A 26,890-nucleotide genomic window follows, 5' to 3' on the forward strand; every position below is an offset into this window, starting at 1 on the left:
GAGCATTAATGAAGACTAACAGCACTTGTGCATGTATTTAAATCCTTTGGAATGCTGTGACTGGCACCCATTTTTTTTCATGCACTGAAGATGTTGACGGAGGCTTGCAAATCAGGTCCCTTCATTGGGGGTCCTTTTTTGCAAAGGGTTAAATTGTATTTAGTGTTGTTTTTATGTCATAATAATTTTTTGTATGCAGTTTTATATTCTACATTAAATAAATGGCAAAGTGTTTAGCATCTTAAATAGACGTTAAACAAAAATTCTCCTCACTACATTTCTGTAATCCCTTATTACTCCAACGGTGTAGTGTGGAACAAATTATGAAAAGATTTCAAATAATCTCCAGTGGATGGTTAGCCATTGCTAACAAGTAACGTAGCTAAGGATTTGAGGAATTCGGTGTGCAGCTTGTAATAGGATCAGTTTAAACTTTTAGTTGAGGAATCGTCTCCCAGGCATTAGGCCACCCTGCAATCCCACTTGGCCAAACAATTGCATACCAACAACCTTATCTTGGATGATAGTATGGCAAGTTGGACATTTTGCAGGCATCCGTATAAGCCTTGTATCTCGTCCGTCTCGGGTCAGACATTCAGTCTTGTCTCCTCTGGGAGGTTGTGCTCCTTTTTCAGATTCTGTTTACAGGCTGCAAGAAATTGCCAGCATTTTTCTCCTGCTTGGTTTGTGCAGCATGCCAGCATATGCACAACAGGTTGAGGCTTTAAAAGTAGAGAAGGGAGGCTGGTGTGGGGGTTCCGGGAGCTGCAGGTGCACGTATGATGAAGGATGAGGAGAAGGGGAGTGATCCGGTCTCTTATGTTTGATCCTCCCTGGCTTCATTCAACAGCCAAGAGTCAAGGGTCCCACCCTGGATCAATCCTGGGAACAAGGCAGTCGAGTCAGAGCTGCTGCAGTCCACCTCAATCAGCTAGCTGGTGCCTAAACATGACGTTTTTATCAAATTGACTTGTTTGCGTATTTCCATGAGAAAGTTACAAGACTTTGGCCCGGCTCCATGTGCTCTCAGCTCTGCACCTAAAGCAGTGCCTCACATAAAAAGGGCTCCTTCGTCATCTCCTCAGGGACGGCCACCCTTCCCATGGTGCTCATGTTCCACTTCTGTCCCCAAGGGGATGGACGTCCAGGTTTGACTCAGGGAGGGAGGGATACAAAAACGGAGGCAGCGCGACAGCGCGAGAACGAGACAGAAAAAGAGAGACATCTGCTTCTCATCTCGATGGGAAAATTCCCTTGATTCAGGAGATTAGGACAGAGTCCCTCAGACGGAGTGTGCTGGCTCCTTGGAGGCTCACCATGCATGAAACACGGTTCTCGGGCCGAGTTGGCCGTGGCCCAGAATAACCCATTGAGCGCGTGACTCCTGAATGTGGTGACGCAATGATACACGCAAGAACTCGAAAGTCATCCATTTGTCCATTTTCCAAGCCGCTTATCTTCATATGCGTCGCAAGAGTGCTGGAGTCTATTCCAGCTAATTTTGGGCAAAAGGCGGACTACACCCAGAACCGGTTGCCAGTCAGTCGCAGGGCACATATCGACACCATCACCGAGTGGGAATCGATCCCACACTAGCCGCACCAAAGTCCGGCGTGTGTACCACTACGGCATCAGTGACTCACATGAAAATCAGTTGACTGTAATTACTGTAAATTGCTACTGATCAAAACAGAGATTCAAATCAAACTTACCGAGAAGGGATGGATTGTGTCTCATGCAGGCCTCACTCCTGCAGTCTTTGGTCTTCTTACCTTGAGGCCCAAGGACTCAGCTCTGTTTATTTTCCCTTGATTAACGTTGGTTCACAGCTTGGTGTGTGGGGCACTAGTGAGTGGTCTGTGTTCATTCAACACTAGTCCTTTCCGCTGCAGTTCAAAGCTTATCTCGATACCTTCCAAACCCCCAAACTCTTCAGATCTACTCAGACATGACCCCCTTTTGGGGTTTTGTTGATATTACCAATGGTAACACCCGGTTCCAATTAATTTTTTTTTTTTTTACCTCCTGACCTATGGAGATCGAAGACATTCATCTGAAGTCATTGCTTTAAAAGTTTTGTATGGTCTGAAATCAATCATGCCTGTAATCATGTTTGATATTTTTGGGCTGTCGCAGACTCGCAGAGTGCGATGTTGCCCTGTGTTTTATAACAGATGACTATTGCATCATGGGCATTTTTGATCTGGTATAGATCTTCTTTGCAGTGATCTCTTCAAAGGGAAATATTTTAAAATAAAATCAAGAACAACCATTTTCTTGATAATGGGAAAAAGAGACCTAATATTTAAAAATTACTGTCGTGTAGTTTAAGCTATAGTTGAAATTGTTATGTATTATATAATATTGGATAATTTTCCATTAAATTATCAATGGGCTCTTTCCATACATATTCTGCACTCATTATACATTGGGACAGGGATTCTCAACTGGTGGGTCGGGTCCCAAAAGTGGGTCACAGATTTGTTATGGGCGGGCCGCAAGCAGGTAGCAAAAAAATTACAGGGGTTTGTTGGTTTATGACGGTAAGGGCAATTTATTGTTTTATATTAATGGGTTTTCATACAAATATTGTATTTACTGGAATTCACTCTTTACTACCGCATTAGTGTAGGTTAGTAAAAGACAATGATGCGACCCAACTCATCTAAAGAGTTTCAGTCTACTCAGTCGTTAGCTGAGGAAGCTCTGTACAGTGAAATATGTTACTTCTCTTGCCTTTAGTTTGGAAAATATAATGGTACATTTACCGTATTCATACAACAAACACATTAGGTTAGGGGCATTCCTAAAAACAAGAGATTAGTGCTAACGAGATACAAGTGGCTGTTTTTTTGATGAATTTGATTTTCAAAACATATCTGGTGTGATCGGCAAACATTAATCCATTCAAGAAAGAGCAACTCCTAAGTATGTACAGTGGCTATATTGTGTTTTGATGGTTTCTGTCACTGTGCCATGATGAAGACCCTCATAACTTTGATCATTCCGTCCCCCAGAGGGCACAGATCTTCAAGTTTCCCCCAGTGCTTTTACAGAAACACTATTTCTTGCGGTTTCTATCGTTATGGTTGTGTTTTTACGTTGTTTTACACAAAGTGAATATGGTGCGTTTTCTCCAGGACCAAGGTTACTATCCCGTTTTATCCACTCTGGTGGTCCTCAATTGTCTGTCCCCCTCTGGGCAGAGCACCATCTGGGATCGGTTGTCGCCACTACTCCCCTGGTAGCGACACTTCAAGAGCAAACACTCAATGGCAGACTCATAATATACACATTGTCACGAGTCATGAGACCGACCGTCTGTCCCAAGCAAGTGCACAGTAGCCTCAAACCAATGAGCTCAGACGTTTCAGAGCATGACTCACTTAAAATGATAATGATAATAAATGGTACGGCTGCCAAACTCCCATCAGTCGGCTTTCTTATTTATTATTTCAAGTTATTAACTTCCCTTTCAGCACTCTGACACGTCGCCCTCGTTCTCCTTCCTCTGCTCCCATTTCCGTGTTCGACAAGCTACAGTATTTGACTGGATGTGTTTCAACACATAGAAGTCAATCTTAGCGTACAATTTGCGTACCTGTGCTTTATGTAATCAATAACTTACTGATGAACTTCACATTAGCTTGCCCCAGTCTACTTTGTACTGTCTTCTTATGGACTCCTCTCCTGACGCTCTCGTGGTTATTTGGTTCCTTACATTAAATCTCCCCCACATTAGTTTATTAAAAGGAAAATGAGGATTTGTTTGGTTGTTATCAATGCCAAAAATCCTTTTAATCCTGCCCTTCTACGAAGAATGCAATAAAAGTCAACAGTGAAGACACAACAAGCCGTTGATTCAGTTAGATTCAGATTTAATTATATCTTTGTAGTTTACACTAAAAAATTAAAGACTTGTGATCAGTTTACTAAGTAAGGTTTATATTCTCAGAGTGTGGTTGGTAATTATTAAATTTCTAAAAGGCCTTAAGGGAGGATAAACAAATTTGAACACACTGCAAAAATAAATAGCAGAACCAGAATAGTTTAGCAAAAATGAATTTTGTCGGCTGGTTAAATTCATGCCTACCGAAGAGTCTGCCACCACTTCAACTCCATTTAATCCCACAAGAAGTTGATTGAACTATTTTATTAAGCCTTATTTTACTTAATCGCTTTTAACAAAATGTGAAGAGTCTGATAAAAAATCCTTTACAGTGACAACAAAGCATGTGCACGGTGTAATCTGACGCTTTGTGGCAACACATGCAATATATCTACATGAAACATAATTTGAAAGGCTCATTACAATAAGCAGAGATGTTAAAAAGATCTAATTCGTCTGTTTAATAGCCCAAGCCAAATCACCACTTACAGCGTCAACCCATGAACTTGCCAATGTGCTCCACATGTGGGACCTCTTAATGGAGTTTTTGGAGGCGTGAGTTACAACCTGCTCGCCGACTGCGGGATGTCCGTGACACGCACCCAACCGCTTTCTCCTCGTTTGGAAAGCACCCCCTCCTCACCACCGGTACTGACACAGCCAGCGATAACGCACTCTCAGTGCTGTTTTTCTACGCCGACGTGAGTGACCACAAGCTTGTGGACGTGCTGAAATTTTATCTCAAACTAACACTCAACAATTTCCTCTGAGAGCTTTTCTCCTGCTGCGGTCCAGGTGTTATATTAGCTGACAGGATACAGTATCGTGATGCACAGGACTTTATCCGTAGTTATTTTCAGGGTTGGTTTCATGAGAAAAGATTTTGGCCTGACTTGTTCTGAGCATGTTTCGTAACATTTGTCTCTCCTAAATCATATACAATAGAGTATAAGCTGTAAAGTAGGAAAATCGAGCCTAGTTTATGTTTAGCTATTACGGTTCAGTTGTTTGTTGTTAGACTACTCAGTAAAGTCAGTTTAGCTCAGTGTTAAGATGTCCTTTTGGTACCTGGGCCTTAATCTACGTCTTAATACAACCACCGACTAGACGACAGAAAATTTGAAATTAGCTTTCTGCCAAATCTGATGCAACTACCTCGTCATGATTACAGTACATGTCCATTGTTCATTAACCCAATTAAAAACAGAACTACAAATAGCACATCACAATTATAGAAATCATCCACATTATAGAAAATCACAATATAACAGCACAAAATTGTGCCATATCCACACTCAGTTATACTTAAATACTGTACATTAATTTCTCCCACTGACTTCGATACAGTTTTTGTCCCCCTAAATACTCTTTGCAGGGTATATTTATTTTTTGGGCATTTTTGCAGGTGAGTCTAAATAGGAATTGTCTTTAAGCAAAAAAAAAAAAAAAACATGTAAAGACATGAAGATAAAAACCCTACTGCTCTTAAAGGATTGTTGTCATATTTCATAAGAATTTGACTGGTGAATCATGAGTATGATTCTGAAATGATATTCCATACACCTATTGTGATTCCCTTCTCCAATGGAAAGAAATACTCATTTTGTCCGAGGTTGCGGTCGTCTTCGGTGACATACTGCACAGCTGCATCACACTTAATAGTATCTAGAGATTACTCATAACACCTCCAGACCAAAATACCTTCCTTGCTCCAATGTTGACTGCAGGCTTTCCCACAAAATGGAACAATGCTTGCACGCGGAACAGACGCACCGTGAAAACAGGATGACACCTGACAACCCTGGAACAAAGCAGGTGTCTGTGACAAAAATATAGTAATGCACCGTGGAAGCTCAAGCGGGATTTGATGTTTTTTTTTTATGAATGAACATGTGTTAATCACCTTAGAGAACAGTAAGCAGCTTTGTATTCATGCTTGAATCACTTCCTATTTACCAGCTTTTCAAAATACGCTCAATCTTTCACAGCCCATCAATGACAGGAAAGTGGAATATTCTCATATCCTGTTTGGGGGTCCAGGTGCTCAAACATCATGTAAGAATGGTCATTTTGAAAAATGCGAATCATTTTTGCTGGACCATACTCAATTTAATAACTTGAATCAGCTATTGATACGAGGCTAATGAACACATCCAGTAGCTGGCAGTTTCCCCAGTCCCCCTCCAAGTTGTTAATGGGACCCCCCCACCCACCCACCCCACAGTGCAGCACATGCAGCAAAGCCTTTCCAACAATGATGAATGGACATCATTAATGATCTTCATCTGTGTACTCTTTACTTGGCAATCTGGGAAAATCAGAGGTCAACAGTAAAAAGGAAAGGTGCTCACTTTGGCACGCCTGCTTCGCAGGGCCACCAGTTTGCTACTCACGACATCAAAAGTAACTCTAAAATGTGACAGATGTTGTTAGTCAACCAGCTGGCAACCCAAGATTAACAAAATAAATAAAAGAAATTTAAAAGAACAAAAATCACGTCATGTCTGAAGAACGAGTTGATTTAAGAAAAAACAATCGCACACTACGATTCAGCACCAAAGTTTGACACCTCATATATGCATTCCTTCTGCATGAACCTAAATGTTGCCATCCATCCATCCATCCATTTTCTTTGCCGCTTATCCTCACGAGAGTCGCGGGGAGTGCAAGAGCCTATCCCAGATGTCAACAGGCAGGAGGCAGGGTACACCCTGAACTGGTTGCCAGAAAATCGCAAGGCACATGGAGACAAACAGCCGCACTCACAATCACACCTATGGGCAATTTAGAGTGTCCAATTAATGTTGCATGTTTTTTGGGATGTGGGAAAAAACAGGAGTGCCCAGAGAAAACCCACGCAGGCACGGGGAGAACATGCAAACTCCACACACCCAAGACCTCAGAACTGTGAGGCCAACGCTTTAACAACTGATCCGCCGTTTCGCCACGCTTCATTCATTCAGCGAAAAAATCGAGATCAGCAATGACAACAAAACCTCATTTTCCTCAAGTGGTTTTAAAGAAAAGAAAACACGAGAAGAAGACTACTCACTGGAAGTTTTGGAATCGACTCTCAGTAAAGACTGCATTGCCCCATGCATTGCCACTCATTGGCAACATGTAAGTAGTATTTTGCTGTTGTAAATGTTTATGATGATTAACAGGTCTGTGACATTCAATTTTTTTTCTCGGGATCTACATGAGCGCATGAGACACAAATCATGTACTGTATATTCATTGTGAAATTTAAGACTTGCATGTTTCGTGGTACACTGATTTTCAGACTTGCATAACTGTTGATGTAAAAAAAAGTTGCATTCTTTGTATCCAATTTCATGTTACTATGTAAACAAAAAGTGAAGAAGAAATCTTGCATCTATATCTATTAACACCCAAAAGTAATATGTGGTTTCTTGGCCTATCCCCCACCCCTTACTACATCTTGTCACAAATTTTGTGTAACTCCTCAACCTTTCCAAATACTTGATCCAAGCATCTGTTTCTTTCCAAGTACATGACAACTACAAGCTGGAAGAGGGGAGCAGGGAGCTCTTGCTATGATCTGCCAGCACAGCGATGTTATTCTCCTTGAATATACGAGTACTATCAGCTGGGCTCGGTTTCACTCCATATTTATTGTGCAAACAGTGTGAGTGGTTTTACTAGACCCTGTCAGCAGGTGCACCTTTGAAAGCATTACTTGTATAGTTGTGTAGCTGCTCACTGAGCCAACGCACTTTGTATCATCAAAACAAAAGCTTAACAGTCCAAGCCCACCATAATGATCGATTTCAAAGTAAAATAACGCAATAGGCGTAAGTGTTCATTTGTAATATTATTATAAGCGAGTGTAATGTAAACTTTGAATATTACAGCTGTGTTTCAATTCAAGAAAAAGAAAACAAAAAAAATATCGAAATAATGATTTAGTTAAAATGTATTGCACATAATATAATAGTTACATACAATTTGTACTGAAAAGTTTTTCAAAAATAATCACAAGATTTAAAGAAAATGCATTGTACTGTACTTGAAAGTTAAGTACAGTTCAACTGTACTTAAAGATTTGATGTACTCGAAAGGTTTTTGAAAAAGTACTGTCCGAAATTTTTGGGGAAGTTTTTCATTCAAATACGTTTGTTTTCATTTCATGTTTTAAATGTGAATTTGTACTCAATTTAGTGATTCTTTCCCAAACCACGGGTACTCATACTGCAGTCTGAGAATCACTGCAGTAGCGCATGAGATTGAATTAAGAAGAGTTGAATTCCACTCTGAATTTGGATCCACTTCAAACACGGCCTTGCGGCAGAATAGACTAGGAGAAGATTACCTCTGCTGCATAATTAGAAAAAAACTGTATTTCCTCGCATGCTGATATTTTTATTTGGAGCTCTTCTGGTCGCTTGGACTGTGGGATGTTTAGAGAGTGTTCTCTGTGTAATACAACAAGGCGCCGGGTCTACTCAGCTCTGTTGAAGGAATGCCTGGAAGCCCACAAGGAGTCCTTTCGTTCCAAAGTTTGTGCAAACAGAGAAGATTAACTCGATGTGTCAACGGTAATGGAATCTCCCCTTTTTTTCTGTCTCTGCAGCTCAAAAATCACCGTGCATCCCGGAGCCACGGGTCATCAGTGAGGCTCTCTAAATGTTTACCTGCCCCCATCCCCACCCCCTCCCTCTTGAGTGGCTCCCAGGCACTCAGGACAGCGAGCCGGCCAGCGTAAATCACCTGCTGTGTAGTCTAGAAATCAGAAATAAAGAATCCTCATCTGCAGCATCGGATACATTTCACAGTTCATCATGGGGGGGCCTTGGAGGGGCTGTGAAAGACACAAGAAGAGGAGGAGGGCTCGAGGAGGAGAAGGAAGAGGAGGAGGAGGGGGGTTGAAAGAATGGGAGGGGCTATAGAAGTGGTCAGTTTCTGAAAAAAGGTAGTAAGGGCCAATTAGAGCCATGTGTGTCTTTATGTGGAAGGACTGCAACGTCAATGCGTTTTGACCGATATTTTTTTCTTTTTATAGAAAGCGTTTTCGACGTTTAATGAGTTATCATTGCAATCCTCCCTGACTATGATTTGTCAAAACGAGTCGATGTGCGGATCTGCTATCTAGCCACTGCACCTCATTATTTATCACCATTGTTCAATTTTGCGCGCAGCACCTCAGTGACGGCTCCGAGTTTTACTTGGAACAATCGGAACTTTTCCCGTTCATTTTACGTCACCCCCCCCCCCTTTTTTTTTTTTTGTTTAACTCATCCTAATTCTGACGTGGATCCATCATCGTCAGGACCCGAACATGAAACTGTGCTTGATGGTCGAGGCTGCTGTGGGTCTTTATCTTCTTCTCGCACCTGCACAGGTAAATGCAAAAAGTTCCGCCTCGCGTCGTCTTGCTTGGTAGGTGGTGAACATGAAACCAAAATCTCGATGTTAGCAGTTCCTCGAACGATGACATTAGTAAAGAAAGACAGTTGAAAATGGCACAAGACTTTCCTTAGTTATCAGACATTATTTTATAAGGCTTGAAATTTAAACATTTTTAACAGAAAATTGTAACTTGCTATATAGTGATATTATGTTTGGACTTGTTTGACTTACACAATGTTCATATTAATAATGCTGAATGTTATTACTTTATTCTTTTTGAATTATTAATGTCTAACTGCGTTTGTAGGGGGAATCAATTAAAAGATGGTTTCAGTCGTTCTTTTTTTCATTCTTTGCAAGATCACAGACTCAGATTCAAGTCATGCTTTTCCTTTCAGCACTTTGTCACAATGTGTCAGAGCTGGAGTGGGTTGAAAGTGACTTGTGTATCAAAAGGCTCCATCAAGAGCCACGGATTATAGATTGAGGGACAGATTCAAAGTCCCTTCTCTAGAAAGAGTGCAGCTGTTAAGTGGGCTGCAAGAGAAAGGGAGTAGAATCGGCATTTCTTCTAATCCTGATAATCAGATCATGGCTTGCTTATAGTCCAAACACAAGAGACAGAATCCAGGGCTCACAAAATGCAGTAGATTAAATGGCCCGCCTACTACGATGATTGACTGCAAATATGAAGTGCTTCAACATCTTACTCTGATCACACTGAGAGCACTTGTTTTTTTTTTTTTTTTTTTTTTAGTACAAAGCGTTTCTTTTTAATCAGTCCCACAGGTCGTGACTGAGTCTGCTCCAACATCCTCTTACGATTTTTGTGTTTTGACTAAAACAGAATATCCGTTCTATGGTGTCAGGATGTAAAAGGCAAGCGTTGGGGTTGGGGGATATTCTTATGGCAGAAATGTGTGAAAGGATCACTCACTAGAGAAGATTTACCATCACTGCATGCTTTCAGTTCTTTTAATACACTCATTACCAGTATGCAGTCATCGAAAAACAGTTTTCCCTGAATAACAATCATTCATACATAAAATCATAGCAACATAGTTTTACAATGTTTACATGTTACTTTTACGGCCTTTTATTGCGTCACTGATTTTAATCAAGATTTCTCTTGCATTTAACTTTAAATGTTCTATAGCCAGCAGCACGGTGGGTCGGTTGGAAAGCGTTGGCCTCACAGTTCTGACGTCCCGGGTTCAATCCTGGACCCGCCTGTGTGGAGTTTGCATGTTCTCCCCGTGCCTGTGCGGGTTTCCTCCCACATCCCAAAAACATGCAACTTTAATTGGACACTCTAAATTGCCCCTAGGTGTGATTGTGAGTGCGGCTGTTTGTCTCTATGTGCCCTGCGATTGGCTGGCGAACAGTTCAAGGTGTAACCCCCCTCCTGCCCATTGACAGCTGGGATAGGCTCCAGCACTCCCATGACCCTCGTAGGATAAGCGGCTAAGAAAATGGATGATAGATGTTTTATAGTCAAACTACAATATTTTCATGTTACAGTAGAAAATGGATATTTTGTTTAAATCACAGTGTAGAGGTTCACTTTGCCACTCAGTTATGTTGTGAATGTGAACACATGAATGATTGTTTTGTCTTTTCCCGTGTCGTGCGATTGACTGGGGACCAGTCCAGGGTATAAGCTTGCATTTCTGCCAGTGGGGAGTGGTGACCAGATCAAGATAACGGAAAGTGATTTCTATTTAATACAGAGCAGCCGATTCAATTGTGAGACATGACTGGCATGTCAAATATTGGCTTTGAGGTATTTAAGATTGAGCCCGCACGGTAAGAAGAAGCCAAGCAAACCTATATAATTCATAAACAGTAAATGTAATCCATATTTGACTTAAATAGGATTTCCCCAAAATGTCTTGACCATTGTGGAAGCTTTTCTAGTAAAACACCCCCTGTTGAGCTCCTGGTCATGTTGTTACTAATCCGGACAAATGGATGTGATGATGTACCCTTTGTTTTGTTTGCCCTAACGCCCCGTTGCTTTCTTGTTTCGACCACCCTCATGCTATACATGAGCAGTCTTCGTGGTTAAAGCTTTTCCTGATTTTCTCCGTAACCAAGAAGATTTGACTCAACACTATCACTGAGCTGCTTGATTCTAAACAGTGGAGATCAATGAGAGATTGTCCCAGAACTGACTGGCAACCAGTCCAAGTTATTGTCAGCCTTTCACCGGAAATCTGCCGGGATAGGCTTCATCCAGCTTTGTGACCCGGAACTGAATAAGCAGTATAGAAAATTGATGGCTGTCTGATATATTGACAGGCAATCGCTTGCACTTCGGGAACAAGTTCTTAATCTTTCAAATCGTTGACTTCGGATCGGTTTTAGTTGAATTACATTATCAGTGCAAAATGTGTCATTTGGACTCATTTGTTCTGTCCAATGTTTCCATCCAAAAAACATAAACCCATAGAAAAAAATCAAAGCAAGATGTTTTCTGAAAATTACAAAGCATACATTTTTGTTTGAAATCCCCTTCAATGATTGAACTAACAAGCTCTCTATTAGAACAGATGCTTCCTTTCCGTAAAGCACTACTTGAGTTTGACTGTCAGTATTGCACACGTGTCTGTGTTTGTCTAGATGGTGTGTTTTTCCCTCCGTCTTGTTTATACTTGGTCAAGTGTGTATGACATCACATTTGCACAGTCCTTTGGCACCAGCAGCTTTCGAAACATCTGCCTAAACGTTACATCTCTGTGAGTGTCTTGTTTACCCTCTTTTGCACACGCCCAGCTGAGAATTCTGCTCCGTGACCTATAAGCCGAAAGGAGTGGCAATGTTGTGGTATTTCTCTCCAGTTGTAATGTCCCAGCCCTGGGGGCACTTGCAATCAGGAAATATGGATTTCTGCTTCCTCCGGCAGAGAAGATGGAGCGCTGGAGCTGGGGGCAACCGTCTACTCAGCAGACTTTAATCTCCCATCTGGATGTAATTTACTGTGGTTTACACAGGGAGCGCAGCGTTTACTGTAATAGAGACCACAATTACCACCGTTCAACTTTATCTCAAGACCTGTCCTGTGTGCGCGCACGTGTTTGTTTAAATAGGAGAGTGTGTGTGTGTGTATGGGTGTGTGTGTGTGTGTGTGTGTGTGTGCACTTTGGTCTATGTTGAACATCTGTATATAAATTAATGAGTTTATGCTCAGGAAATTGTTCATCGAAGCCATTTATAAGGACTTCAGATCTTTTTCTGTCTCTTATCTCTGTTACACTGTTTTTTTTCCACTGATTACATTTAAAGTAACTCAAAGCAAATGCAAGCAAATTTATATTTCTTTTAAGATCTGGTATAACCTGGGCGAGTTTTAGTGTTAGCACGTACAATTAGTTGCTTGATTTCTTTAGCATTTTACCATTTTTATTGGTTGATAATTTTTTCGTGTATGCCTCTGTCTACAGTAATGCAAAAATAAGCTTTAGGGAGAGCTGAGGATCAAAACCCTTAGTTAGTTGGCTAAATTCTGTTTATTTAAAAGTTGATTAGTTATCCTGAGTGAACTACAATTTTCAAGAAAAACGCTTCTAATAAAGTCACAAAAAATCTCGAGTTTGAAATATTTATATATCACGAGAGTCTGGTGTGTGTGATTGGAGTTTTCTTGGGCTTTTTGTAGCTTTTTTCTTTGCTAGTCGTATTCTAAAAGAAAGAACAACCCTAAAAAAGAGCTTAAGTGAAGAACATGAGAACAGAAGATTTGCATTCAAAGTAGTCAAATTTCAGAAGTGGACCACAACTAGTTTTAGCCTTACGGTGTTCCAATTATTTTTTTTCCCTCCCTCTTCCACACGAGTCATCCCTTGTCATTTAGAGTGTTTTGCCGTCTTTACATTCTACTATGGGTAACTTCTTTTTACACTTGTAATCTCTCCAAAACCTTCACTTTCACATAAAGGCTAAGTTAAAACAGTTTTTTAAAAATAATTTTTACATTTAAATATTATCAGTATTAACTTTTTTTCTAGATTTGTGTAACGGTTGAGAATGTTACTTCAAAACCTAACCTTAAAGGTTCTTTGTACTTGATTACACTCAAATTGGAAGTGGTGGGTATTAACAAAGTAAAAATACTTTGTGAATGCACTCGTGTAGATTTGTCAGCCATCTGACTTGAGTACATGTTTTTATGACAACTTTTTACTTTGACTTCCAATATTATCTGTACTTTCTACTCTTTACTTTGTGAAAAAAGCTCGGCTACTTTTCAAACACCTTGAGTGCTGAAATGTTGGTGGTGAGGGGGGACAAAATAGAGGAATGTGACCCAGGGAGCAGGTACTATGATGACGTGATATGTTTGGAGAACCAAGATTTCCCCCAGCCATGATCTTATTGAAGAGAATGGGCTCCATGCCTGAAGAACTTCTGGCTTCTGTTTAAAGAGGCATTTGAGCTTACACTTCACACGTCAACAAAAAGTAAAAACTGGATGCTGTTTGGACCTTGAACACCGAAACTATCGAATACACTGTCGCTGATTATACTGCTTAGTTTTGCAGTTTTGAACTCATGTCTCTAATCTTAACACCATGTTGTGTTTTGAAAGCTTCTGTTGACCTGGATGACTTGAGGCATTCTTTTTGGACATTTAACATACACACAACTCATGTGAGCCACCCCACACTGTCATCACAAAACGTGACAGGACCACCCGAGGGGTACAGCTGGTTACTGTCAGGCCTGTAATGGTGCTCCTATCGCATGTATACACAACAGAAACCACAGTCATTTTCCGGTTTGTGGTGAACGGGTACCCGTCGGTGGACCGGCAGTCTTGAGAATGAATGTTACGGTCATGGTGTCGATCATGCGGCATCTGGTTCTTGCAGGATGAAGGATGGATGAGTGAGGAGAGGTTCTGACCTCTGTTTCTCACTCAGTTTGTGTTTGTGTACACTTGCTCTGCTATCGTGCTTGTGCTCCTGTGTGGTCTCTTGATTTAAGATTCAAGACTGCATGAAACCAGCACAAAGCGCCATCTGGCCTTTGCGCTTTTAGAGCAGCTTAGTGCGAGGTTTGGCAGTTTTTGACAAAATATAGATAAGAACAAACTTGTTACTCAGAACCATTCGAGGTTTAATGGATCTTTACGTGTAAATGACTTATTTGCTAATTTAATCTTGTATTTGTGAGTTTAGTAGAAGAATGTTTACCTGGACAACTGGAAAACAGAGTACCATCCATTGTCCACCGCTTAGCCAAGGTTGTGTCGCAGGGGGAGTAGATTTTTACTAGAACTGGCCAGTCTCTTACCTGCTTCGTTTCTTCCCAAGCTATAAAATATGTGATCAATTGCATTTATTTGAAACTATTGTTTCATTGTTTTTTTTAATTTTCAAGCTTGTAAGAGCTTCCTACCATTGTATCTTAAGCCGGCCACCTTTTAGAAAGTGGAGAAGAAAGTTGTCTCTTAGGTGAACTATGTTGGAGCGGAAGGTAATGAGCCGTTGTATGTAGTTGGTGAGGTTTTGTCCAGGGTTACAACAAACCCACTAACGTTTAAACCTATAGCAGACAGAGCACATGCCCGGTGATTCAAAGCGGCAAAGTTTCTAATCTTAAACCTATCGAAATCATGTAGCCCCTTAACTAAAAGCCTTCATTCTCTGTTTCTGCTGTAACTTGACACGCATTGTCAGCTGTTTTTTTTTTTTACTTTCCACTCTCTGAAAACCACTCCATGACCTCCAAACCTTGGAGCTGACTCATGCGAAGTCTGAGTGAGAACCACATGCAAGGAGATGGAGTCCGATGGGTCTGAAGTGGTCTGAGGGAGGACAATTGTGACTACTTCACTTTGACATTTTTTTGTCTGATAGTTGATGATAGTTTTTATCATCCATTGAACACTGCCTTTTAATTTCATTTTATTTTTTTGTGAGTTCATAACATTCATAGAGTGAAAACTTGGGACACAGGTGGAATTCTAGGCAGATAAAGTTAGTCAGCGGTGAGTTTTTTTTTTTTATTTTTGTTCAGATATCATTATCAAAAGGTTTTCCATACTCAAGCATTATTTCATGTCAGTAGGTTAACTGAAATCTCAAAATTGTCTTTAGGTGTGTGAGTGAATGGTATTTTGTGATTGTCTGGCGTGCAATTCCGGTTTTACCTCGCCTCACCAGTCAGCCAGGATAGACTCCAAATTGTCCAGGTATTTCACTTGATGCAGGTGCTAAGAATTAAAGGTAATCATTCAACCAAATTAACGTGAATATAATTTTGCCTGCGGTCACCCAAATCATCAGAAACTGATTGCCATTGTGAAATCTTATCAGAAAGACCAGAAACCAATGACGTTCCTCATACCTGAAACTGCACTAGATGAAAAATCCTTAGCATGTAAACACTTGCCTGTAAAAAAAAAAAAAAAAAAAAAAAAAAAAAAAAAAGGAAAAAAAAGTACAACATGCATGTTAAGTGTTCAGTGTAGGCATGTGTGAGCATGTCAAACAATAACGGTGAACCATGACAGAGTTGTAGTTTTGTGTTAATTAATGTTTCTCCAACATCGTTTACATGCATTTTTCCATTTCCCAGTACTGTCTCAGCCTGGTTCAGTTTTACTCAATGTGGGTTTTGGCAGTCAATTTACCACCTCAGAATAGTTTTACAAAGTACTGATCAAACCACGACAACCACATTGAATGCATCAGAAGGAATAAGGTATGCCAAGAATGACAATAGTCAGGAGAACGAGTCTCCCGCATGTACTTCTCAGCATGAGGCTGTCATCGGGTGTCAAAATGAGGACTGTGGACTAACACTGCGGGAACAGCAACAGCTAATGTTAGTGTTTATTTTTGTGATTTCTAACCACATTCTCAAAAGAACAACCATTGAGCAACTGGCAGTGGTTTAGCACTTGCTGACCAGTATTGCTACAATTGGAACCGGGCAGTATGTACTTTTGCCAGTGGAAATGAGTCTATTGTAAGTCAAGTACAGCGGTCACTGACTGGCGGACCACGGTCTGAGTTTGGACCTAGAAACAGTCTCATATAAACCTATATCATGGCAAAAAAAGAGGGGTTAAGATTCAAGAAATACAGATTTTTTTTTTTTGAAGAGCTGCAGCATCACAGGTTTTACGGCAGTGACAAACTGACCAACCAATCACATGTGAGGTCAGGCACCCACTTCAACCAATCAAATTAGATCTCAGGAAGCGATCGATGAACACACGCAGGCCAGTTGGAGATGGCGAAAGCCAGCACAGGAGAGAGAGAGAGAGCGAGTCTCAACAAAACACGTTTTTTTAACAAAACATAACCACGGGAACAGACCAGGGCATGTAAGCAAGTGAACAAAGCTGTACATCTTAGCATATGTATTTTAGTTGTGTGTTACTTCAGAATAATGAATGCCAAAGGGTTTTTGGATGTGACTGAAGTATTACAAACGGATGAAGACGACAAGGGAGGCTACTTAAATACTTGTATATACATCACAATAAATAAACACTTGATTTTCTTTGGACTTTTGCTTCAAGACAGTTCCTGGGTCTCGTCTTTTTATAATTTTAATTGGATACCCCTGGTCTTGTATGTAGGCCAGTGTGTACTTGAAAGGAGAAATTAAGCCACCCCCCAAAAAAAACTTTTTTTTTTTAAACCAGGTCATTGTTGTCTCAACTAAGTCTTGTGCTTATTGCTCATGGTTGTGAAATTTTGCAATTCAAAATACATTGCCACACAGCTGTTTTACATCGGAAAAGCAGCGTTTCAAAATGTTTTGTCATTTTCAAGTAAAAGCCTTTAAAGACGTTCATACTACAGGTTAGAAAGTAAAAAATGTTGCACCAATAGCTGTTATCAGCATTGGAATCTCCCTTAGTCACTCTTTGAGTCGGTTCATAGTGGGTGACGCAAGAAACCAACAAAGTCAGAAAGTTCTCTCTTTTTTTTTTTTTTTCCCCTCCTCATGAGCTTCTCCCACTTACATTGAGTCAAAAAAAAGTCAATGTTGGAAGAAGGACGGACACATCAATGTAACAATCCTTGAGCAATCTTCTCAATCTGCTTCACTCGTCACACCAAGCCTTAACCCGTGACCAAGGTCGGAAAATCCGGCCCACCTCGCCACATTCAGAACAGCTGCAGTGGACTGCAGCCAAAATCCTCTTGTGATGTGAAGCAGTCTCACCCTTCATGAAAACAGTCAGATAGGAATGAGTTGATCACATGATAATTAACCCTAAAAATGATTTATGCTGTCATCCTTGCGCTCTAGAGTGGTTGTGACACTTCACAATAACAAGCGAAACTATGACTGCAGAACTCCTCGTCAGCCCTACAGATACATTGTACATTTCAGCTGCATGATCAAGAAGAGACACTTGCACTCCTCCTTCAAAACTGAGAGGATTGAGAAAGTGGTTGGCTGCAAACACTCATACATTGCTAACATGTCTGTCACAGATGAGTTGGCGAGGAACAGACCTGCCCCCACTTTATCCAAGTGACACAAGTACAAGACACCGGCTGCTGTTTAATCAGAGCCCCTGTCACATGAAGGACAAGTGTTGTGGCACCAGGACATTCCTCTTTAATTGCATTCTTTGAGGGAAATGCACCAAGCTGGCAGATGCTATCCTCGGACTAATTTTGCTTCATAACAGGAAAAGGATGCATTTTGGACAGATGGTGTAAAAAGAAGCAGCGTCAGGGAAATTCATTGTCTGTCTGGTCACTATTATATAACTTGCTCAGTAGTAATTTTGTGAGCGTGCATTCATAGTTTAATGCTGCCAACAACTAAGAAAAAAAGCGATAACGAAACCAAGTTAGCCGGTCCTGAGTAAGCGTCCACATTTTCCAGAGGGGATTTCTCTTCCCCAGATGGTGTCAGAGACAGGATCTGTGTTTTCACAAGCAAATGAAAAATGTGCCTTGTTTATAATGTAATGCTGGGAACTTAAGTGGGGTTGGGGGAAACCTTGAATGGGATGTTAAATAATGACAGTGCAGATTGTGACGCTAAATGGTTTGCCAAATGGTGGTATCGTTGTATTTTTTTAATATATAGTGAAAAGTTGCCCAATTGCTTGTTTTCATTTTAAAAACATTTCATTTAATATTCACTCTCCTCCTCAGAGTCTACCCACATTGGGCCTAAACAACGCAACTAATGGTGAGTATTTTGGCTTGTTTTAAATGTACACTTTGTGTGGTTCTGACTGAAATACCGTATGTCATTGGTGTCAGAGGTTTGTCTTTTAAACATTGAGTATACCGTAGAACTCAGTAATGTTTGATAGTTCTTAATGTGCTGACTGTGTATGCTGGTTATTGTGTATTACGATAATTAAAGATATTCCTCGGTCAAGACTCTAAACACGAGTTGGACTAAAAGTAACCCCAACCCTTATTCTGTATAATGTTATTTTAAATAGACAATTTTATGAGCTATTTTGTTTGCTGTATTTAGCTACATAAGAAGCATATTAGAGACAACTGTCCACATGAGCTTCAACTTTGTTGATAAAATGCCAGTTCACAACATCTCAAGGCACTATACAAGAACCACATTCTTCATACTGTATATATAGCGTATGAATATCATTTCAACACCACATGAGCAAGTACATGGTGAAAGGAACAAGGGAAAACTCTCTAAGGAAGAAACCTCAAACAGAACCAAGGCTCTATGGCGTGACTGTCTGCCTCGGCCTGTTGGTTTGAGATGACGAGGTAGAGTGCAGCCAGTGTAAAAGAAATATTGTGCCATACTGTGCACTTCAACCAGAAGTCACGAACCGATGGCCAAAATTTCTCCTTCAGGATTTTCTGGTAAAGAGCAGAGTACAAGGTTCCATCAATCACAGCAAGTGGTCCAGGTCCCGAAGGAGTAAAGCAGCCTCAGATCATCACACCACTGCCACCATGTTTGACTCTTGGTATGATGTTCTTTTTCTGAAATGTTGTTACATTTCCACCAGATCTAACGAGACACCCACCTTCCAAAGTATCCCCTATCCATTTTTTTTAAACAAAACTAAGATGAGCCTTTGTGTTCTTTTTGGACAGCATTGGTTTTTCACCTCGGTGCTCTGTCATGGGTGCCATTTTCCTTATTGTTTATTGTCATGAACACTGACCTTAACTGAAGGGGGGCTTTAGTTTTTTCGATGTTGTCTTTGATTGCTTTGTGACCTCCTGGCTGAGTTGTCACTATGTTCTTGGGGTAGATTTTGTAGGAAGGGCACTTCTGAGAAGGTTCACTACTGTTCCATGTTATCTCCATTGGAGGATAATGGCTGTCGCTGAGGTTTGCTGGTATACCCAAACTTTTGAAATGGCTGTGTAATTTTTTCCAAGCTGATAGATGTCAATTACATAATTTCTCATTTGTTCTTTAGTTTCTTTGGATTGTGTCCTTTTGTTGTGGCATTTTTGGATCACTTGGCTGACTTCATTTTGTCAGAGGTTCTAGTTACATGATTTCTAGATTGAACAGATCTGGATGTAGTCATGTTTTGGAGTCGTCAGTGAAAACTGCAAAAAAAAAAATAACAAAAGGAGACATTACTTTTCCCACACAGGGCCAAGTAGCTTTGAATATTAGTTTTTTTCTGTCAATAAATAAAATTTACCATTTTAAAACTGTGTTTTATGTTTATTTGGGTTACCTTTGTCTGATACATTTGGTTGATGATGTTACACATTAAGGTGGGGAAAACCATGCAAAAATATAAGAATTTGAGACAGGGGGCAATGCTTTTCACTGCACTGTGTCCATGGATTTACAATTTCAATGACGGAGAGTTGCTAAGATGATGTTAAAGAGGGGTTTCTGGTGGTTTTGCTCAATAAAATCCACATTATTATGGAAGGTAATGTGGTTGTTGATTTAAAAAAAAAAAATATATATATATATATATATATATACAGTACTAAGTAAATTTGGAACATGGCCCATCATCTCTGGATGATCACTCCATGTCTGGTTTTATTAACAGCTATTGTGTTGTCAGGCTTGGTTCTGTAACCTCGCAGGTCAAGGCAGTCCCAGAGGTGCCTGCCGGGGCAGCTCGGCTCCAGCACGGCTCCCCGTTCATGGCCATATTTCGCATGTTTGTTTTCTCTCCCCTCTCTGTTTGGTCAACTGTAGTCGACCCTGTTCCTCTCCCTGTGATTCGGCAACTGGGGACACTTTTACACACTTTCACCCCATGGGAACGCTTACTGTACTTTATGTACTACTGTAAGTTGCTGGATACTTAAAGGTTCATCATCAAAATTCACGTACACCAAAGTAATTCATATTGACTCCAAGTTTGTTGTGTACTCATAAGCTGTAACCTGTAAACTGAAACATATTATTGTAGATGACCACAATGTATTCCACGAAGAATCCTCTGTTCATGGTACAATACATTAATGGAATATTTACTCAAATGCTGCAGTGTCAGCAATGAAAACCACTACAATATTATTGGTATTTTGACTAACTGCACTGTGGATGATCTCTTGTTAGTCAATGTATGAATGTGAAAGAGGCATTGAGTGGGAGAGTTGAACCAACATCACTTAAATTAGATTTTAATAGACATGTTGATGTAGGATACTGGGATGATGATGAATTGATGGGTATGTTTGGGATCCAGGAAAGGAACTTGAAGCGCTAGATGTTACAAAAAGGATGGAAGTGGCTATAGTAAACACAGAAGAGGCAGGAACAGAGGGTGACATCCAATTGAAGAGGTGAAGCACACAGGTGGATTACATCTTGTCCAGACAATGTAAACTAGTGAAGTCTCCGTATGTTAGAATAATAGAGGACAAGTGGGCTGCCGAATAGTGGTGAGGTGTGCAGTAACTGTGACAGAGGAATTTCAGGTGGAGTTGGGACTACACCAGGGATCAGCCCTGACCCCCTTCCTGTTTGCAGTGGTGATGGATAGGCTGACAGATGAGGTGAGATTGGAGTCCCCAAGGACCATGATGTTCACAGATGACATTGTTATCCGCAGTGAAAGCAGCAACCATGTGGAGAAACAGAACAATGGAGGCATGCATTGGAAAGAAGACACAGATGTGTATGAATGACAGCAGTGGAGGGGGAAGAGTGAGGCTACAGGACCTTAAATATTTCTCAAAAGTCCAGAGCAATGGTGACTGTGGTAAGGAAGTGAATAAACAAGTCCAAGTCCACGGGTGACAGAAGGCGTCAGGCTTTGTGCGACAGAAGAGTTTCTGAGACAATGAAGGGTGTCATGAACGGGGCGGACCCAAATGCACGACTCCAGAGACACGCAGAGGAAACCTTTATTCAGTCCAAACCAGGCAGAAGTAATAGTATGGCAGGCTTACGAGGGTGGTCAGTGGACAGGCGTGGGTCGGTACACGGAGAGCAGAAGTCAGGGAAGCAGGAGTGCGGGAACGAGGCATCAAGGATGACGATCTAGTGAAGGACAAGTCGTTCCCCAAGTCCTATATATACACTGGGAGGCATCAGCTGGAACAAGGTGCAGGTGTGCTCTGACTAATTGGCTGGCCACACCCAGCCTGGGCAGGAAGCCAGGAGCATGACAGTACCACCCCCCCCCTCAACAGCCGGCTCTGGACGGCCCAGGAGCATCAGGATGAGCCGCGTGAAAGTCCCTGTTGAGGGAGGGGATCCAGGAGCGCTCCTCCGGGCCATATCCCTCCCAGTCCACCCGGTACTGGACCCCCCCTTCCTCTGTGGCAGGAAGACAGCAGTCGGCGCACAGTATACACCGGCCCACCATGCGGGGGGAGCTTGACTGGAGGAGCCAGCGACGAAGTGCGATTTGGGCGAAGTCTGCTGACGTGGAACGTAGGGTGCACCATCATCGACCTGGGCAGTTTCAGCGAGACGGCGACTGGGTTAATGATCTTGGAAATTGGGAACGCGCCAACGACCCTGGGAGCAAGTTTGCGGGATTCCGTCCGCAGCGGGAGATCCTTGGTGGAGAGCCACACTCTGAGCTCTGGTGCAGCCCGCTGCGGACTTGTAGGCGCTGCTCATACGCAGCAGTGTCCTCCGAGCTGCTTCCCAGGTCCGTTTGCAGCGTCGCACCAGGGCCGACGGGACCGCGCAGTCTGTGGCCAGTGGAGGAAACAGGGACGGAGGATAGCCATCCACGACATGGAGTGGAGCCATAACTGTTAAGGAGGGTAGAGAATTGTGGGCATACTCTACCCACTTGATGTGCTGGCTCCACGTGCTCTGGTCCCTGGATGCCAGACATCGAAGACCGGTCTCCAACTCCTGATTTATCCTCTCAGTCTGGCCATTAGACTCCGGGTGATGACCCGATGTCAGACTAGCTGACGCGCCGATGAGGTTGCAGAACTCCTTCCAGAAGCGGCCGCTGAATTGCGGACCCCTGTCCGAAACGATGTCCTGGGGTAGCCCGTGGTAACGGACGACCTCGTCAAACACCAGCTGGGCTGTCTGCTTGGCCGACGGGATCTTCGGAAGCGGCACGAAGTGGACCATCTTGGAGAAATGGTCCACTACAGACAGCACCACTGTGTTCCCTTGGGAGGGCGGCAGGCCGGTGACGAAGTCCAGCGCGATGTGTGACCACGGACGAAAGGGGGTGGACAGGGGTGGCAACTTACCAACAGGCCGTAGGCGGGAAGTCTTATTGGCCGCACACAGCGGGCAGGCATTGATGAACTCCCTTACGTCCTTGCCGAGGTTGGGCCACCAGAACCTTTGTTCGACCACAGAACGCGTTTTTGCCATACCTGGGTGGCAGACAGTCTTGTTGGTATGGGCTCAGTTGACGACATCTCCCCGGAGAGATTGAATGACGAAAAGGCGGCCCGACGGACAATCCGCAGGCGGCGGTGTCCCTCCCAGGGCCTCCTTCACCCGCGACTCGACCCCCCAGGTGAAGCCGGACACGAAGCACGCCTCTGGCAGGATAGGAGCGGCCTCTGATTCCGTGCGCTCCCCCTCGTGGATCCGCGAGAGTGCATCCAGCTTGCCTTTCTTGGAGTCTGGGCGGAAGGACATAAAGTGGAAGCGAGTGAAGAACAGGGCAAACCTGGCCTGGCGGGCGTTCAACGGAGAGCTCATGGATCCGTTGATTAGTAACCTGGAGAGCAGCCTCTTGCTCGACCAGGTGTTTGCCCTGAACTTGCAGCGCACGGCGGATGGCTTCGGAGTCGGCTGGGTCCATGTTATGGCTAGATTGTTCTGTCACGAACGGGGCACGAGGGTGGACCCAAATGCACGACTCCAGAGACACGCAGACGGTGCAGAGGAAACCTTTATTCAGTCAAAGGTCAGTATTCAGGTAGGCAGTCCAAACCAGGCAGAAGTAATAGTACGGCAGGCTTGCGAGGGTGGTCAGTGGACAGGCGTGGGTCAGTACACAGAGTACAGAAGTCAGGCAAGCAGGAGTGCGGGAACGAGGCATCAAGGACGACGATCTAGCGAAGGACAAGTTGTCCCCCAAGTCCTATATATACTGGGAGGCATCAGCTCGAACAAGGTGCAGGTGTGCTCTGACTAATTGGCTGGACACGCCCAGCCTGGGCCGGAAGCCAGGAGCATGTCAAAGGGCAATGTTGTTGTAAAACAGTGGTGAGCCCAGGCATGATGTACGAATTGCAGACCGTGCCACCAAAGAGACAAGAAAAAGCAGAGCTAGAGATGGCGAAATGAAGATGCCGAGGTTCTCTCTGAGAGTGACCACGTTGGTTAGAAATGAGGTCATCAAATGGACAGCCAAAGTTAGATATTTTGGAGACAAAGTTACCGAGAGCAGACTTTGATGGTTTGGACATGTCCATAGGCGAGAGAGTGGGCATATTGGTAAAAATAGCTAGCGTCCACTTTAAACCATAAAGGTTCTTCAACCCAAGTTGTAGGATTGTCTTTAATGTTAGCATTGGTTGTGTTTGTGCAACCAGCATCCACGGTTTTGTTGTTCCAAGACGTGTGGGCTCGAAGCTTGTGTCGGACCATTGAGAAGCTGGTGGAGGTTGCGCAGGAGTACCCGTCCGAAGTGGAGCACATCTTCAGCCCTGCCTGTGTGACTCTGGTGAGGTGTGCAGGCTGCTGTGGGGATGAGAAGCTCGAGTGCCACCCTACTCTCACCACTAATGTCACAATGCAGGTGAGACCATAGCTTGACAAAGAATGTTAGACGACATCTGTGTTGTTCATCTGTATCCTTTTTCTTCTTTTTCTTCAGTTGCTGAAAATTAGGCCAGCGGAGCTTGGCAGGGAATATGTTGAGATGACCTTTGTCGAGCATAAGACATGTGAATGTAGGTAAGAAAAAAAAAATCTATATCTTTGTTTCTAAATATGGTGTTCACACATATTTATTAGGCTTTACAGGATCAGGATTTTTGAGGCTGATTAGCGATCAATGAGTTTGAAAAAATGATAACCGATACGATCACAAGATGGAGGAATGAGTCCATTTAAGTGACCTGTCCATGAATCTACTGTCGATCTGTTGGTGTGCCATGTTTTTTTTTCAAATGTAAACAAGCCTTTGTGCCTAGGCTCCATAAAGGTTTGAATTCACTGATCTGGTTAGATCATGTGTTCAACAGACTGGCAACATGTTTACACACAACCACTAGCACTAGCACTAGCTTTTGCTAGGCTACATAATGTTTTTTTGCTTGCTTGCGAGCCGTTTCCTATTAAAAGTTAGGTGAACATACCTTAAGCAAGCCTAAATTATTTGAGTTTTTCAAGTCACCCAAGGTCACCTTGCAGAAAATAAAAGCATAAACCATTAAAAACAAACACAATTTTAACATAAAAACAAGTTAGGTACAGTATGTAATAAACATATTGTTAAATATCTATGAAAGTCCAGGCATTTCCTATCGCGCTTGCCCTCACATGGGTGAGATGAAGCCTATCCCACCTGACAACCATTCACACTGACATTCATACCTTTGGATAATTTAGGAGTCTCTAATGAACCTAACGTGCATGTTTTGAGAATGCGGGAGGAAGAATCCCCACGCAAGCATAGGACAACATATAAACTCCACACAGGATTTCCTGTGCTGCGATTTGAACCCAGGAAGAAAAAGGCCACCAAGCAGAGCACTCCAAGCTATAATAAGAAAAATATTGTTAAAAAGTCCTGTTGCTTCGTCAAATAAAACAACCGGAATAAAAGCTTGAATATTGGATGCAGCTGTTGAATTGGATCTCATTTTGAGCAGATGTAGCTAGTTTGTGCATTAACTAATCAATACAATATTGCGTTCATATTAACAAATTTAATTTTGTGTTCCTCAGAGTCAAAAAACCTGTTGGGAAAGTTGAAAGGTAAATATCATGAATCCTGGTAAAATAATTTCAAGAAAGTTATTTTTCTTTTGGGAGTTTCCACTCAATGTTTGTCTTTGCTTCCCAAGGAAAAGGCAAAGAGGAAAAGGACGGAGGAGAAAGGAGAAGCAAAAAACTCAAGACTGTGACAGGTGAAGCCCAACACGGTTGAAACGATTCTCACGGCAAAGCACCAAAGAAGACTCAGTCTCATATCTTGTGTCATGCAGGTGCCAAATCCCTCGACGGTAACTGCAGCAGACAACCAAAGCCCTGCTGTAGTGTGGCTCGCGGATTATCTCCAGTCCGGTGACAGCATCAAGTGTCTCTTTTTCGCTCGTCTTTAAACGCTGAGTGTACATCAGGAGACTCCAAACAGCCGGGTTGCCCATCTGGTGATGAGCGCAGTGTTTGTGACGACAAGGTTCAACAGAAATGTGCTTTCATTGGTGGAAAGCCTGCTGTTACACACTTGACACAATGGGCACACACCTGGGAGCCAAGTGCAATGTAGGACCAAACAGACTGATTACACTAGTTATCACTGTATCAGGTATGGTAATTGTTACATTTCTTTGGTATTTAAAGTTTGTTACTCGTGTGTATTTATTGACAGAAACACCACGATTAAAAAAAATGGACTAATAATGTTTTCTCCAAACCTGCTTTGACTCATAACTGAGTTTTAAGTGAAATATCTCCCTCTAGTGTCTAAGAACACATTTTAGCATTGATGCCTAAAATGTGCAACCACAGGTCTAAATAAGAAAACACGACACCCTCCTTTTGAGCTGCGTGCACACGGCGATGCTGAACCAGGGAGGTCATAGTCGTCGTCGTATTCCATGCGTGTGGACTGCAAGAAAACCAAAAGACCAATGAATGCCGGTTTATTGTGTGCTGCATACAATTACAGCAAGGGAAATGGGAGTGACCTTACACGAGAAATAAATGTAATGTCGGTTTTTATTTTTTTTATTTTATGTTTTCAAACCATACACTTTGTTGACTAAATAAAGTAAACATTAAAATCAGTGGAGAAATGAGCAAGTCGGGCTTTAATTTCAATGTCCACGCATTGTCTTTGAAGGGATTGTTGACCTTCCCAACATGGCCGCCACGTAGCCCGGTATTCATCCACGTGCTGGCGATGAACATCTCCTTTTGCATCAAATTACTGAACATTTTACCTTTAGTTCTGACCATGACAGAAGTTATTCATCAATGAACCAAACCGATGTCCCCGGTCTATTTTGCATAAATAAATGAACTGTGATTTGTCAAAATTGTAGTGGTTTGATTTTA

General features: G+C 42.3%; 2 protein-coding genes across 3 annotated transcripts in view; one reads left to right on the forward strand and one right to left on the reverse strand.

Moving 5' to 3' along the window:
- Nucleotides 1–1,742, reverse strand: part of slc35f4 (solute carrier family 35 member F4) — a 28,978-nt gene extending 27,236 nt beyond the window's left edge. The window contains exon 1 of the mRNA XM_061843897.1: nucleotides 1,713–1,742. The gene's annotated coding sequence lies outside the window, so the exon portion shown is untranslated. The remainder of the gene's footprint in view (nucleotides 1–1,712) is intronic.
- A 7,044-nt stretch (nucleotides 1,743–8,786) lies between these two features.
- Nucleotides 8,787–26,710, forward strand: pgfb (placental growth factor b). Of its 2 annotated transcripts, XR_009798546.1 has the most exons (8): nucleotides 8,787–9,251; nucleotides 18,397–18,433; nucleotides 24,196–24,401; nucleotides 24,480–24,559; nucleotides 25,556–25,585; nucleotides 25,675–25,737; nucleotides 25,816–26,138; nucleotides 26,342–26,710. XR_009798546.1 is itself a non-coding variant. In XM_061844583.1 (7 exons), exons 1-7 carry the CDS (start codon nucleotides 9,189–9,191, stop codon nucleotides 25,835–25,837), a joined length of 501 nt encoding a protein of 166 aa, XP_061700567.1. In that variant the 5' UTR covers nucleotides 8,787–9,188; the 3' UTR covers nucleotides 25,838–26,710. The 2 variants fall into 2 exon arrangements, 1 of the variants encoding a protein (XP_061700567.1); XM_061844583.1 differs by having other exon boundaries at nucleotides 25,816–26,710.
- The last annotated feature ends 180 nt before the right edge of the window (nucleotides 26,711–26,890 follow it).

The sequence above is a fragment of the Syngnathoides biaculeatus genome, chromosome 15 (genome assembly GCF_019802595.1).
Source record: "Syngnathoides biaculeatus isolate LvHL_M chromosome 15, ASM1980259v1, whole genome shotgun sequence".
Taxonomy (NCBI): domain Eukaryota; kingdom Metazoa; phylum Chordata; class Actinopteri; order Syngnathiformes; family Syngnathidae; genus Syngnathoides; species Syngnathoides biaculeatus.

Excerpts from the sequence above, each read along its gene's own strand:
- pgfb (XM_061844583.1), top strand. The coding sequence starts at position 9,189 with ATGAAACTGTGCTTGATGGTCGAGGCTGCTGTGGGTCTTTATCTTCTT. Across the intron at positions 9,252-18,396 it reads TTCTTCTCGCACCTGCACAG|AGTCTACCCACATTGGGCCT; the intron begins GTAAATGCAAAA and ends TCTCCTCCTCAG. Across the intron at positions 24,402-24,479 it reads CCACTAATGTCACAATGCAG|TTGCTGAAAATTAGGCCAGC; the intron begins GTGAGACCATAG and ends CTTTTTCTTCAG.